This window comes from Poecilia reticulata, chromosome 2 (genome assembly GCF_904066995.2).
Source record: "Poecilia reticulata chromosome 2, P_reticulata-male-v2, whole genome shotgun sequence".
In the NCBI taxonomy this organism is placed as follows: domain Eukaryota; kingdom Metazoa; phylum Chordata; class Actinopteri; order Cyprinodontiformes; family Poeciliidae; genus Poecilia; species Poecilia reticulata.
Genome location: NC_088831.1, coordinates 35,231,715 through 35,247,255, shown reverse-complemented (window position 1 = coordinate 35,247,255; position 15,541 = coordinate 35,231,715). Strand labels below are relative to the sequence as shown.

General features: G+C 36.9%; 1 protein-coding gene across 3 annotated transcripts in view; it reads right to left on the bottom strand.

Moving 5' to 3' along the window:
* Window positions 1-11,191: 11,191 nt before the first annotated feature.
* Window positions 11,192-15,541, bottom strand: part of LOC103461464 (polyprenol dehydrogenase-like) — a 40,256-nt gene continuing 35,906 nt past the window's right edge. For all 3 annotated transcript variants that reach the window (XM_008403769.3, XM_008403763.3, XM_008403774.3), the window contains one exon: window positions 11,192-15,472. In XM_008403769.3, coding sequence (XP_008401991.2) covers window positions 15,293-15,472 — 180 coding nt within the window. In that variant the 3' untranslated portion in view covers window positions 11,192-15,292. The remainder of the gene's footprint in view (window positions 15,473-15,541) is intronic.

Here is a 15,541-nt window from a genome sequence, read left to right as displayed (position 1 = left end):
ACTTTGCACAGAGAGTTAGGAGGATGAACTTCAAAAAAGCGTTCACCTCACCGGTGCAAACATTTGCATACTCACGCAGTTCACCTCATGTCAGTTCGAGCCTGCAGCCAATGCAAAAAAAAAAAAAAGAAAGAAACATTCACCCGTTTTATTTTTGTAACTGGAAAATGTGGTTTCTTTATTGAAGGGAAATCTAGATTTTGACCCCAGATTTTAATGGGGGCAACCAATTTCTAGTGAATCTATATGCATAAACAAGACTTTGGAATTAGAATATACATAGGGTAAATCATTGTCAAAGTTTTCTACTTTTAATTTGGGATATGTCTTGCATGATCCAACTGAAAAATAAACAAAAATAATATATAAGATGCAACAATCTAGTTGCATAGGTGTCCGTCTTTCCAATGACATTTTTTAGAAGCATATTTTGATTCTGTAGGTTTTTAGTTTGGATGCCAGCACCACTGTAAACACCACAGTGATCAACCAGGAAATGACTGTTTCTCGTCCAATGACAGTTGAAGGTCGGCTCTGTCTCTCAGAAACTCAGTTTAAAGGACTTACGTTCTAATTTTTATTAATTGTAACTTTGTTCATCCTGGACCACAAATAATGTTCCAGACTTTTTGAATAAAAAAGGTGCTTCTGTTAAGCATTTGCCTGTGGTTGTTTTCAATTTTTATACCTCAATAGACTCAACTTCAATGAAGGACACAAATATCTAGAGACTGTCATTTAAATGCATTGCAAAGACATAAAGTTTAAAAAAAAAACAAAAAACAAAGATGTGAGAATATTAGAAGCAGCAGTCCTGGGGGTGTTTTATCAGTGTGTGTCCCAGTCAGAAGGAGAGCTCATGTTTACACAATGACAGATTGTCTCTCCAGCCTGCTGTGTGTTCATGCGGTGTCACTCATTTGTCTCAAGCACACTCCTCCTACCACCGCTCTCACACACACGCACTCAAACACAAGCACTTTTAAGATCTCTAGACATCCTTGGTAGTGTTTGATTGTACCACTATAATCTAATGGCTTTATTGACCTGAAGCCCAAGGACTCCAAAGCTCTGTCCTCCCACAAAAAGGGCTGAGTAAATGAAAGTCTTTCTCCTTCTCCTCATCTCATCTTTAGCCTTTGCTTTTCTTCTTCCTGTCTACGTACCACCCACCCCTTCCCTTTGTGATTGTCTCTCTTCTTCGTCATCTTCTCAGTCTCGCTGCAATCTTGTGCTCCTCTCTTAAAGTCAGCAGGTGAGGTGATCATGTGAGACATGAAGAAACAAGAATGAAAAAAAAGAAAAACTGCTGGGGAAAAAAATCCCACACAAATTCAATGTCATGTAGGAACTGCCTGCATGAAACTGACTGTCTGGTAATAGTCTGCACAAATAACTGTACTGTTTGCATGGACAGCATTTGATCTAATTAACTAAAAAAAAAAATCTTTTAATGGAGGTGTGGATTTGTGTCCTATCAAATCATTTAAAAGTGTATCTCCTGTTTATTGTAATTGAATAACATTCATTAGTAACTGTTTGATGCACAGAATGATGCAGGCAGATTGTCAGCAATCTGTACAGATGCAACTTAAGAATTTATATATTTCTTGTATGCAAGTTAATTAATGTCAGTAATTTAATTTAAAATGTATGTAACAGATTAATTACACACAGATGACCTATCCATAACTTAACAGGCCTGTAATAAATTATTTCTCTTACACATTCTAACTTTCATATAACTTTGATGAATTTTTGGTTTCCATTTGCTGTGACCTGTAATCGACACGTCAAGTGGTCATTTTTGTTCATTTTTATTAATAAATAAGTGTTAAGGTAGATGTCTTCATCACCTCCATGCCAGCAATATGCTAAAAGCAAACTAATTCATGCGACAAGAAAAAAAAGCTAAGTATTACCAGAAGTCTCATTCTGTACGCTTAATTGTATTTTGCAGTGTTTCATCACCGTCAGAAAGATATTGGTTACGATACTGTCCAGAAACATTGACTACTATCTAACAGCTGATCTCTAATTATAACATTAAAATACACACAACTCTAACATTGTCTTGCATCTGTTTGCACTTTTAGGTGCAGATGTGTTATATACCTCTGCACAGCAAACAAAAAGTTTCTTCTTTAATTTATTTCTCTTTGTTTCTTGAAAGAAAACTCTGAGGTCCTCTCACTTGTCTAAGCATCACATTACAAAACCACCTTAGGGAAAATAGTTATCCGCTGTCCTTACAAACTGTTAATTAATCTCAGAATGGGGTTTAATCATTTAAGTCTCTTGTGTACATTCACTTGCCTGCACTCTTGCTCAAGTAATAAAACTGTAGTGGAGGTGTGATAAATCTCTGAGGTGTTTTTGGTCCCCTAATAAATTCCTGTTTGGGTTTTTTTTGTGGGGTTTTCTTTTTTTTTTTGGCTTGAACCAATGATTTCCACCAGCACAAATCTAATTTCTGTAATCGGGCTGCATTCAAGAGTCACATTGACAAGTTAGCAGCGGAAAGGAGGAAAGATTCTGATGCACACTTTGGAGGGCATGACAGTCAAGTGATTACAAATTGATTATCTGATTCTGCGTAGGATGTTGAGGAAAGATATTAATTTAATACAATTTGGGATGACACTGTGGAAGAAATTTAAAGCAGAAAAACTAAACTGTCAATACTTTCCAGATGGATTATATATATATATATATATATATATATATATATATATATATATATATTAGAGGTGTGCCGATCGATCAGCCACCGATCATAATCGGCCGATTTTTGTGAAAGAGTGTATGATCGGATGATCGGTGATCGCCAATCATGGTCTCTTGGTAAAGATATTAGGTAAAGCAGCGCACAGCTACAAACACTCACCCGGATTAGCATGATGGTCAGAAAGCTAAACAAATAACCCGCAAAATTATTTAAGTCCTCGAGCTGCGATGTAAGATGCTGGTTCTGCTCTCGCTGTTGAACCGCTGCTAAGCGCTACAGGTAGTAATATTTCACAGACGGAGCGCCGCTTCTGCTCCACCTGGTAGTGACTCTCACACCGAACCTCTGCTTAAAGCTGCACCATCTAACTTAAAAAAATGCATTTTACATACGTATTAAAACTTTCGCTGTCCTAACATGAGACAGATAATCTCTGAAAAAATAATTGATCTCCTCTCTGTTCTGCATAATTACTCCGCTCAGTCAGAAATAGCCACTCAGAACTAGCAGTAATCAGCTAGCCGCCATGCTATCAGGAAGTTTTCATTCAGTAACTCAGGATTGTTTATTGTAATGGATCCTGTATTTGCCTTTGATTGTTAAGTTTTATACTTGAATTTTTTGGCAATGTTGAGAGGTTTTATTTTGGCTCTTTGCATTATTTAGCCTCTTCGGAGCCTTCATGTGTTTTTAGTCTGTTAAAGACAGTATTACAAATAGCAGCACAATTTACACAATGTCTTCTTTTGTTTAGTTTTCTTGGAAAAAGTTATTAAAAACATGTTTTTGTCTAAATTAAGGTGAATTCATGGATCCTTTTTCCACATAATGTAACCGGTAGTGTTTATGATAAAAAATAAAAAATAATAATTATGTGATCGGTATCGGTCATCGGTATCGGTCACCGGCCCTCATGGGTGATCGGTATCGGTATCAGCAGGACAAAACCTGATCGGCACATCTCTAATATATATATATATATATATATATATATATATATATATATATATATTGAGAAAAGTCGAGCTCGTCCCACTTCCCCATGCTGGAGATTTTAGTTTAATAGTAACAATAAATAAAATTACCTTAAAATTAATTACACAGGTGACATCAAGACCCAACAGTAGAGTCAGATGGTAATAAAATTAATCTGGTTGTGTGTATTGTTATTGTGTCCTGCAAACTTAGCTTTAATTCTACTTTTTTCTATTTAATCATAAAAAATCATAGTCAGGCAGAAAGAGAGTCATGGAACTGGTTGAGATCTTTCCAGAACACACAGAAAACCGGTCACAAAAGCCTGGAGCTACTAGTAATCTTGTATTATGATTTAATGATGAATGAAACTCATGTAATCTTTGTTTTTAAATGCAAAATGAATTTATTATGTTTCAAAGATGAGTAAAATACATGTAATCCTTTCTTTAAAGGTTACAAGTTGGAGAGTAGAAATGAAAAGACCAGAGATAGATAAAAAGTGTCTGATGCTGTGTTACAAATATAGGGGTGAAAGAACAGTTAAGCAGAGAGAAGAGAGGAAGTGAGATTTTTAGACTATATTTGCATCAGGTGTGAATACAGATAAGAGGACTTCAGTAAGAAGTTTTAAAGAACAAGGAAGGTTAAAAGTTAAGTGGAATAAAGGTTGTGGCTAACTGAAGATACCTGACGTCAGGGAAAGTACGCAGAGATGTAGGAAGTGAAAGAACTGTGTACGTGGATAAAGAACTGATTTCATGGAGGATTCTCACCAGTTCAACTTTGGATTTATTCTAAATGGGATTCTGCCTTCTCAAGACAGGATCTTGTCCATGGATGTTAAAATTTTCTGCAGCCAAGTTTAACCTCATCATCGGGGGTCGAGTGGAGCTGCATCCCAAAGCCTCTCATTTTTAGTTGGTGACACAGTAGGTACTGGTAGGGAGTGTGATTTCCAAATAATTACTTATATTAATCTTTTAATTTTTTCTTTTTTGATTTAAGAAGCTGTATGTCATTTTCCCCTGCTAAAGCTTGCTAATAAAATACTAAAGTCTAAATTGATGCTGTGGACAGTTAATTAAGTCACTCAGAAACTAGTTTTTCAGGTTAATGTAAAATCAATGTTCATAATCCTAGTACACTGGGGGCTTCAGACGTTTCTTTGGTTATGATAAATAATGACCCTGGGACTCACGCCGAGTCTCTAAAATGATCTAAGCTGTAACAAGTGCACGTTATTAATAGAGAGAGAGCTACCGTTAACGAATGTGGGTTTTTGTTCTCGGGCACCGGCGAGCTACTCCGATGTCTGATACAGGAAGTGCAGCGGGTCATAACGTTCGGATTGAAGGTAGTTAGAGCTTTCCGTGTCTCTCTCGCAGCCAGCTAAAACAAAATGTCCTCTACAATTCAGCCGTGGTAATACCCAGGAATTAGAGGCTTTTTCGGACCCGTTAGTTGGAGAGCTGGTCAGTAGTCAGTCAGTTAGAATTGGGAGGTGTTAGGGGCGTGGCTGATTACTGTGAAATAACTACATATATATATATATATATATATATATATATATATATATATATATATATATATATAAAACTTGTGGCTCCGTGGATATCAGCTGAACTTACTTAGATTGCTCTTTTTAAACGCCTGACTTAAAAATAACCAAATAAATTTGTCTTTACTGCATTTTGAACCAAATCTCTTAATATGACGTGTCTCACTGGAATGAATTGTTCAGATGTGAACTGAGTTTGGATTCTATGTGACTATAAATATATTCTCTTATAAACTCCCTTCAGGTAATATTAGTTTTTGTAAATCAGGTGTAAATGAATTCCATGAAAAATGATCAAATGATGTCATATGACAGGAATTAAAGCTTTAAAATTTACTGAACATTTTATTTTTATTTTCTGCAGTGCATTTGTCAAATTGCATCTGGTATAAAATTAATATTTTCTTAATTTTCTTTGCTCTCTAGGAATTTTCATTAGTTTGTTTTCAGTTGCTACACACCAAGTTCTCCAATGAGCAACACTGCAGACTCTGTTTAGCAGAGCTAATTTTGACTATAAAGTGGACCTTGACTTGTTAATGTTTCATTTGAAAGTTGTTTTCAGCATATTACTGACTAGGATAACACTCTGTTGGGATATATCATACAAGCTTGCTTCAGAAAAGATGGATTGCCATCTGTGCACACACCCAGAGCGGTTTATGTAATGCGGTGCGTTTCAAGGACATATAGGGCAGAAATTTTTTTTTTTTTATACGTAATTTTTTATGACAAAAAAAAAAGAAACAGAAAAGAGGATCCACCAACCACCTGAGAGCGGATGTGAGATTGTCATTCAGCAGGCGTCTGATGGCTGTCAGGCATTTCTCCTCTACTGCAGATATGACGCAAACACATTCTCATCTTTTGCTTTTCTCCGCTGTGTCATCCTTCTCCCCCCTCTTTCCTTTCCTTTTTTCCTTCTTATGTCCTCCTTTTTTACATGTCTTACTTTTCTCGCATTGCTCTGCATGTTTCCACTTTATCCTTCCTTCCCTCCCTTTTTGTTTTTTACACTAAAGATTTTTACTTCCTCTTCCCTCCATTCTCTCAGTGGAGATGAGTGGGTGGAGTGAAACATTGTGCCCTGGAGATTGTTGTGCCATCCGCTTTTCAGATGTTGTGGCCTTTTTGTGTGCCTATGTAACAAAAACAAGAAAAATTGACTTTCAAAGGGAAAATCTAGGATATTGTCTTGTTATTGTCTTACAGAGATATTAATCTTTTTTTAAAAATTGACAGCTTATTTTCTTTATTCCCGCTTTCCCTTCCCTTCTTTTTTTTGTTTGCTTTGATCATATTTATCATTTCGTTTCCAATTCGCAGGTTTCTGAGGATATATCCCCCTCTGCTTTTTCTTTGTGTGGCAGCTGAGAAGGAAAAATGTGGACGTCCTCTCTCAGAATTTTAAAATATCTTCTCACTTACTTTGCCTTCATCTTCACCCCGCCTCCCCCCCTCTTTGGCCATTTTTAGAGAAAAAATCCCATCCTCTCCTACAGAACATCTGAGTGCCTGAGTTTATGCAAGTGTGTAGAAGTGTGTGAAGCAACACACACATGCACACAAAAACACATATCCTCTCAAGGGTATGCGAGGAAAAAAGAAACGGACTAACTTTGCCCATTACTGCAGATTCCTGAAAACACTGACTGGCACCAGGTGATACTTTGATGTAATAAAACAGCATAGTTAACCAATAGTTTGTGGATTTGACATCTATTTATAAGTTATACATTAAATTTGTATTATTTTTCTTTTTGGTTTTTTGTCTTCCTGAATTATTATTGACTTAGCCAATTAAATTGCCATGAAAGCAGCTACTGACGACCCGACCTTTGACTTCTTGCGGTGTATTTTAAAGTGTATCTACATTTGTGTCCTTTCGTCCACCCATCTCTCCTGCCATCAGACAAGGTCCATGTTTCATGCAGCCCTGTGCTGTTAGCCTGCATGAGACACGGCTGCCCGGAAGATTAATGTCTGCCTTATTCTCAGCCTAACAGACTACTAATAGGGGAGTCTGCAGATAAAGATGGAGACATCTGTAGCTGAAAGCTCTTTTTGACAGATTTTTTCATATGTTTCATTGTGTTATCCTGAAAGTAAGATGTCACATTTACGATTAAAATGCTAATATTTGTCTGTATGTTATCCCTGCATTGTACAAGCATTACCATTCGTTGTATTTGTTCCACACATCAAGTAAAGGTCATTTTCTTTTTTCCCCACTGAGGAATCTGTTCAGTGCATCTGTTAAACACATCTGTTCAGCACACTGACTTCAGATCTGTGCAAAAAAGACCTTCAGTAAATTATGAGGAGGACATGTCAGGGGGATGGAGGTGAACGTTTGAGTGTTGGTAATTTGTATCTCTATTTATACATTGGAATTACTAAGCCTTTCATTCCTATACTGGCTAAATCAATGTGAAAACAGTTTTCTGCTTTGAGGAAGTGAGTAAATGAACATTACACCTTCTCAGAACCAAAGGGATAACTTTGAGAAGCTCATTTAAATCCATTTCAATGCAGTCTTGTTTTCAATTAATCTAAATTAGGGCCTATGACTTGGTTTGGAAATGTCCTCAAGGTTTAATCCCAGGCTTAAAGCTTTTAATTTTTATTATTATTACACATTTAGCACAAGATTACCTGATGCAACTTCATCCATTATTAAGCTGGTAACATTTTAGTACTTCATAATACACCTCTTCTCCTTTTCTCTTTGCACTCTCCACACCATTGGTTCATAATTGCTTCACCTAGTTAGGATGTGTAAAAGGCTGTAAAATGAATTAATTGTGTCACTGAGGTTGTATAATCTGACATTGAGAAGTAGATGTTGCTACACTTAATGGTGTCCACAGAAATCGATTTGAAATTAATGAAAAGAAAACATCTTCATAATTTCAACCGATCAGATTTTCTGCAGAAACTTGAAATGATACATTTACGACCTCCTGCTTCCTTGGAGTAAAACAACTTGTTCCTTGAGTTGCTCTCCAAGTTTAAAACAACTGGATCTGCAACAGAGAGTCGAGTTTACATGTGTGAGTTTATCTTGAAATAAATATTCAGAGTTTGCAGGAACTTCACCTAAAACCACATCTTTTGGGCAGGATGAAATAGAAACCAAGCTTTTCTGTAACAAATTCTTCAACTGGATCTGGAACAAAACTATGGAAGAGTATGGGAGGAAAGCACCTCATCACTGTTACGTATGATGCACAGCATTGTTTCTTTTTTAAGCTCCTTGTTAACATATTAAGGTGCATAAAGCAATAGACTGATGAAATACTAAACTCGTGTACAAAACAAAGATTAAGTGCACTTTTACAGCATAATGGGACACGTACCAATAAGTATGATGGCAGTGATTTGATAAACAGCAATATTTGCTGACCCAGGTTTTTCCATGTTGTCTTTCAGTTTAGAAATCTTCCTAACCCGAACCCACGAATGAAGCTTTCCAAATTTACAGTTCAATATCCCATACATTTTCATTATTACATAATGCTTCCCAGATAAAAGATTCAATTTAAGACATTTTTACATGTCTTTACTAGACTGAATAAAGTAGTGTGGAGTGTGCTTCAATGTGTGCTCCACACCGATTACATTAGTCGTTTACTGCCTTGTGAAATAATGTCTTCACTTCCCTGTCTTTGTTATCACCTGTCCATGGGTACCTGGATATGAAATGACTCAATTCTGGTTTCTGTTTCTAACCCAGAGAACCAGGAATGCTCAGTTGTCTCTCCATCTCCATAAGAAAACCTCAAACTGTTCTGTGCATAAAAAAATAAACTGAAATGTACTGAACTCTAATATAAGCAATGACACATCACAAGGCTTTTGACAGTAATTACATAAAGAAAGGCTTACTCTCCACTTCCCTGTTCGTGGTACAGTATACCGTGGGCTAATTATATATCCATAAGGATTTCATGCAGAAAGAAACCCAATTTAATGGCTAACTAAGTATTATTAAGCATAATTATGCCACAACAGATTATAATTAATGTTAATCCACAATCTGTCCAAAACACTTTAGCATCAATTGTGCAGTTATTAATGAGGGTGCTTGTTTTTTCATTTTTAATCTCATTTCCTTCACATGTTCTTTTTGAACGAGTTGACACTGCAGTCAGTTAAATGTAGAGACGTTTTATATTCTTATATTCCTTTGGTGAAAAGTTGTTGCCTTCTTATGCCAATTATGTCAAAGAGTGATTGCAACAAGCAGATACACACATGCACACACGCCTACACACACACACACACGCACGCACGCACCCACCCACACACACGCACACACACACACACACACACACACACACACACACACACACACACACACACACACCCACACACACACACACACACACACACACACATGATGTAGCTTTCTTCCTCTGCTTGTTAAATATGCCTTGGTTGAGTTGTCATACATCAGGTTGTTGAGCCTTTTTGGGTCCCTTGCTCTGATGCTGCTGCCCCAACATTCATTACTGTTAAGGTGTTTATGTTGATATATTTTTTTTTATTTCTTTACAAAACAACAACTAAAACCTCCTTAATGGAATAGGTTCCATGGCTGAGCAGCTAAATACTTATATTTAATAATTTTATTAACTTTCTCAACATTTTAAATACACTGCTCAAAAAAATAAAGGGAACACTTAAACACTTAAGTGAACACTTAAGTGTTCCCTTTATTTTTTTGAGCAGTATAAATACGTTTCACTGAATAAGCAAACATATTCGGGTAATTAATTTGATTATGTACAATGACAATCAAATAATGTTCTCCATGCATTTCCAATGCCAACATTGTTGATGGTGCCTATTTTTCCTCCCTGTGAAATCACTGATTCTTGCCTGTGGAAGTGCAAAATGAATCAATACTGAAGATATGAGGTTCTTTGGGTTGATACACAGCAGACATAACTTTGCATCACTCCCACAATATCCAAAATGGTACAAACTATCATCTTTCAGCATCTCTGAAAATGTGGGGCAGCCTCAGTGAAACAAGGTGCCGTTACCTTCTGAACAATAAAAGACATATCTGAAGTCAAGGAAACATTTGTTTAAATTTTATGGTGTACTGTACATTCGAAATAACCACTTATATTGAAATAGTCTCAGTGTTGTATTAATCGATTGTTTCTGAGCCTTTAGGTATTTTAAATCAGTTAAACCAATAAAATTGTTGCTTGAGGAAAGATGTTTATGGCCCAGAGGAGCTATGCCAACCTCTGTCCTACCATCAGCTCTAAACCAGAAAATATTGCCTTGGTCTAAAAATTCATCTTTCATTTTATCCTCATATGAACAGCTAGGTATGTGTGAGTCATTCATGCTGTTTTATGGTAAGAAAACAACATGGTGGGGTCAGCGTGAGGCAATATCCCGCTAACCAAATTTAGGATGTGCCGCTTATTCACATCCTTATATAGGAAGAATTTCCTTAGCCGAAGAGTAACTAGGCCATATTGTAAATTGATGGATAATCTGTTCAAATATCTTTCATAGGCCACAATCTAAGCCAAACCTTTTTCCATGCAGGCTATAATTATACATGGATTTTCCCCCACATTTTTATAAAATAAGAAATAATCTGCAGAGAGCATATATATATATATATATATATATATATATATATATATATATTTTTTTTTACTATATTTTATCCTAGGCTTAAAATAAGACAAATGTCATAGACAAAATAGTAAATCTATCCAAGGAAATGTTATGTCCTCTGAAATGACGGAAACATGGGGACATACCAGTGTGTGTTTCACGTATGGATCTGAGAATGTCTCAAAAGTTCAGACTTTGCTTGAGGCTGGCAGTCTCATTCTGAGCACATCCAGGCTGACAGATTCTCGATGAGACGGTGCAAAGACATGGAGAGCGAGTGGCACAATGATATGTTTATTGAGAGGCTTTGGATAATAGAAAAAATAGGGGTGGCTGCTGCTGGAATGTTACAACCGAAGACAGGAAACATGGACATCGATTCCCTTAACTAAACAGACACTTACTCACGCATACAGGCGCACATCACCAAACGGCCTCCATCCCATCGCTCTCGAGAGAAAAAACTTACGGCAATGCACGGGACAAGACGGTATCACAGTTACTACTAGTTTAGTTCTACATGAGAAAATTCACAGTCACATAAGAGGGAGTTCTTTTTTTTTCTTCTTAGGCACAGAAAAAGCAATAAGATGTGCATCTCAACAACAGCAAAAATTATGAGAAAACTAAAACACATTTTCTTAAAACCTCAAAGGGCCGAGATGAACTGAGTTTTTACCATGGTTCTGTGGTGGGAACTTTTTTTTTTTTTTGTTGAGTCTCAAAAATGCAAGCCTGGACTTAGAACAAGTATAAGGTTTCCATGCTTTAAGTGAACAGGGAAAACAAACATATTTTCTTATACTTTAATTGTCCCAAAGTAAGGACTCAGTTCATCTGGCTCCCCCTTTTATACTCAGCTCCTCATATACATATACACATTTAGGATTTTGCAAAACATGGGACTAGAACATTTAATATAAATGTAATCCCAGGTCAGTCAAAGGAATGGCTATTAAAGCGTTTTCAATCTACACACACCTCCACTGGGCTCCTCCAGCGCTTTAAATAATCAAATACAAGTTTACCACGTAGACGAAACCACTGACAAATACTTACTGGAGCCGTTTTAGCTCCTTTTCTAAATTTGCAGTTTAAGTTCGGACAGTTCACTTGCTTGTTCGTGCCTCTGTCAAACGCTCACTCTTTGGATAACCTTGTGCTCAGATGAAAGAGTCTGAAGCTCTCTTGGTCCCCTCCGCCTCACTTCTCCCTCATTTAAATACACCGAGTTCAGCAGCTGGACTGAGAAAAACTAGATAGCTCTTTGACAGGATGTAGCACACATTTGTAGCCTTGCACTCTATAGAAGAGCAGAGCTGAGTTGTAAGCTGGTGTTTTTTCCATTTGTGTCACAGGAAGCAAGCACATTTGTTTCAGTGGGAATATGTGTGTTATTTACTCCAGTAGCCTAAGGGAGTCACAATCAAACAAGGAAGCATTGAGGCGAACAGTTTCCGAGTATTGTGTGACAACACTGAGAAGGCAGAAAACAAAATTCATCCAAACACTGAGAAATATTGCTGGCATTGAGTAGTGAGTCCTCACACAATTATGAGCCTACAAAAAAAAAAAAAACATCTAATTATTTGTTTGCTTCAGAATTGAATTACTAATGTAATTGAAGCAATGGCACAAAACTGTTGTGACTGTGGAGATAACTCATTTACTGGACTTCTGGTGCAATTGTATGTCCAAATCAAATTATTAATAAATCATATTTGGACTTGGAGAAATTGCAAAAGCGTCATATCTCAACATTTTGTTGTATTTACAAATAAACCTGACGAACATAGCAAAGCAAAGAGTCTGACAGTCTGTTCAAGTGTTTTGCAACTGTTTCTTAAATGTCTCACAAATATCAAAGCAGGACAAATGTTGTCTTTGATTAAAGTCAACCTTCAAAAATGACAAAACCGGTCTGAGGTTGCTGACTTAAAATGACAAAACCGGTCTGAGGTTGCTGACTTAAAAAGGAGTGGTTTTCTGTCTAAATCTGATGGGGAAAAAAATCTTTGCAAAGTACTCACCACCAAACTGTTACCTATAGAATGACCTTTCCGGCTGTACATGTATAACAGTACAAAATGATGATCTGATAGCAACAGGTCAATCTCATGCTATGCTATGCATGCGCTCGGTATGCACCAATGATGTGAAAAACACACCAAGACTGTGTTTTTTTTAAACTAACGGAAATATTCTGTGACAAATGTATCTTTCTTGTAAGCAAGTAAAAAACATAACAGAGTTTTCTTTCAGCCAGTTGACCAGTAATTTGCAGCAACTTATTTTCGTGTTTGAGGGAGTCCCTTTGTTCTATAAATTGAGGAAAACCCTGGTGCTCCATGATTCCATCTGATCACCTGATCAGATGGAACAAATCTGAAACAATATATATTTTTTAAAATGACTGGATAGCAGTGCATACTAACAGTTATTATAATCACTGGACAAACTATACAGACCTCTCTGTGTCTCACGACTCCTGATCGTCACAATTAAACATTTCTTTACTACGAATCTAAAACTGAACCCTCCCTTTTTTATGACATCTTGCTTTGTAGAAAGCAGACAATTGCTGACAGACAAAGTTGCAGGAGGATACTACAGGTTTAAGTAAAAAATCTGGTAGACTTTTACAAAAACAACAGGCCAGTAAAATGACGTCCTCCACCTACCTTTAGCTGTCCAAATAAATTAACAAGAAAAGGACAGAGCAGGTTATCTACGCTCTCATTTAGGGAGGAGTAACAGATTCGGTTTGACCTCACAGTTTTCTGGAGGAGACAATGTGAGCTGCATCCCTAAAAGGATCCAGACACTTAGTTAAGAAAAGGCAAAAACCTTTAAACGTAGCTACTCTAAAAAAAGCATAACACTAAAAATCTCTTCACATCTTTGTACATGTAGACAGAGAAATTTCAAATTACTCATATATCGGGAACTTCTCTGCTTCCATGCTGAATGTCTGTGCCAGTAGCTAAATTAGCTACCACAGTGATAGTATTGCTTTATATACAGCAAACAAAGATAAGAGGCTGACTTCTAAATGGCAAAGAATTTAGCCTAAGAATGTCAATTTGAGATAAACGTTTGATCTTCAATGCTAAAATGCATTAATCACAGTGGAGAGGGCATTATGGCGCATCTTGTGTGAGGGTGTAGCCCTGCATGAGAGACAGCTGTGTTTGTTTGCTGGATAAGCCTTCGCCTGGACGTGCTGCTTCCAGTGTTTTCCGAGTGAGCGTCTGTGTCAGCTCACCAGATAGAGTTTTATTCTCATCGTGGAGATTTTTCCATCCCACAATGCACTGGGAGTGGCGCCAAATAAGAAAGCGGCATTAGCTGCAGCTGTGGGGAACCAATCACAGTTTGTGCGCTAGAAAAAAAAAAAAGAAAAAGGAAAAAAGTGCTTTCTCTTTTTCCCCTTCCTCCAAAACCGATTATTGTTTTGTTCCCCATCAACATTTATTGGGTCCATAAGAGTTCATACTAGACTTCTGTGCATACTGCACACATGTCCCCGGTGCAAAACAACAGTGCGTATCAAAAACAAAAACGTATGACCAATTTCTCCTTTTTTGTGTCTGAACTGATGGAGAAAAAGAAACACCTGGAAACCCTGGCTTTGCAATAAATTATTTTTCAAACGTTGAGTCATTCACAGACTGAGGGAAAATTGTCCCAGGTTCAAGTGTGTTGAAAGAGATTCTTCACATATCCTTCCAAATCATTTTTAGGTACTAAGCAATGTCTTTAAAGTAAGCAAATCCTTCACAATCTGTCTTATTAGACAGTAAATCTCTAGAATGAGAGAAAAAAAATAAAGTGCTTTGAGTGAAAAAGATGGATTTATGTATTGATAACAGTAGTCATTACTTTTCTGCACATCCTAGACTTGTACTCTAGATTAATTGTACTAATGCGTACCTTTTCGTTATCACTTAACCCAAACATTTGGATCGTCGGAAAAAAAAATTTGTCTTGTAACTCATAGATTTAGCAATTTTTAGATGGCCAATTATTGATATCCAAGAACAAATTCATTGATTACAGAAATCTGGTTAGTGATTCTGCTGGATGACACAAATTTATGTATGTCTGCATATATTGTTTGCTTAGAAAGAAATATAAATAAAACAACATAATATAAAGACATATTCTCTTCACTTTAGCCCTTCGTAAGCAGGTCTGGAAAAACAGCTTGCCAAACTCTACGCAACCAATCACAGTTCTATCTGTGCGACCAACACCTTCATGTGAGATTTGGAAAATAATTTTAAAAAGGGTCAGAAATAATGTAAGCCCAAGTTTAAGGTCTTTATGTGATGCTTTCAAATATATTTAGTCCTCTTAGTCATCTTTAGAGTCCCATGTTACTGTAATCCCAGCAACTGGAGGCTGATTTCCCATAAACTCAATGGAAGCTGAGGGTCAAATGTAGGCGGGGTCGTCATCTCCCTTCGCCCGTTGGCCCAGTAGCCTCCGCAAGAATTCTCATCCAGGGCTGGTGACAAAGTGGCTGACAGTACAGTGGCAGCGCCCTCTGCAGGAGTCTATGGAAAATACAAATACATGCAAAATAGTCTGAGTTTCCAAGAAGGTATTCTTGCATACATATCTAA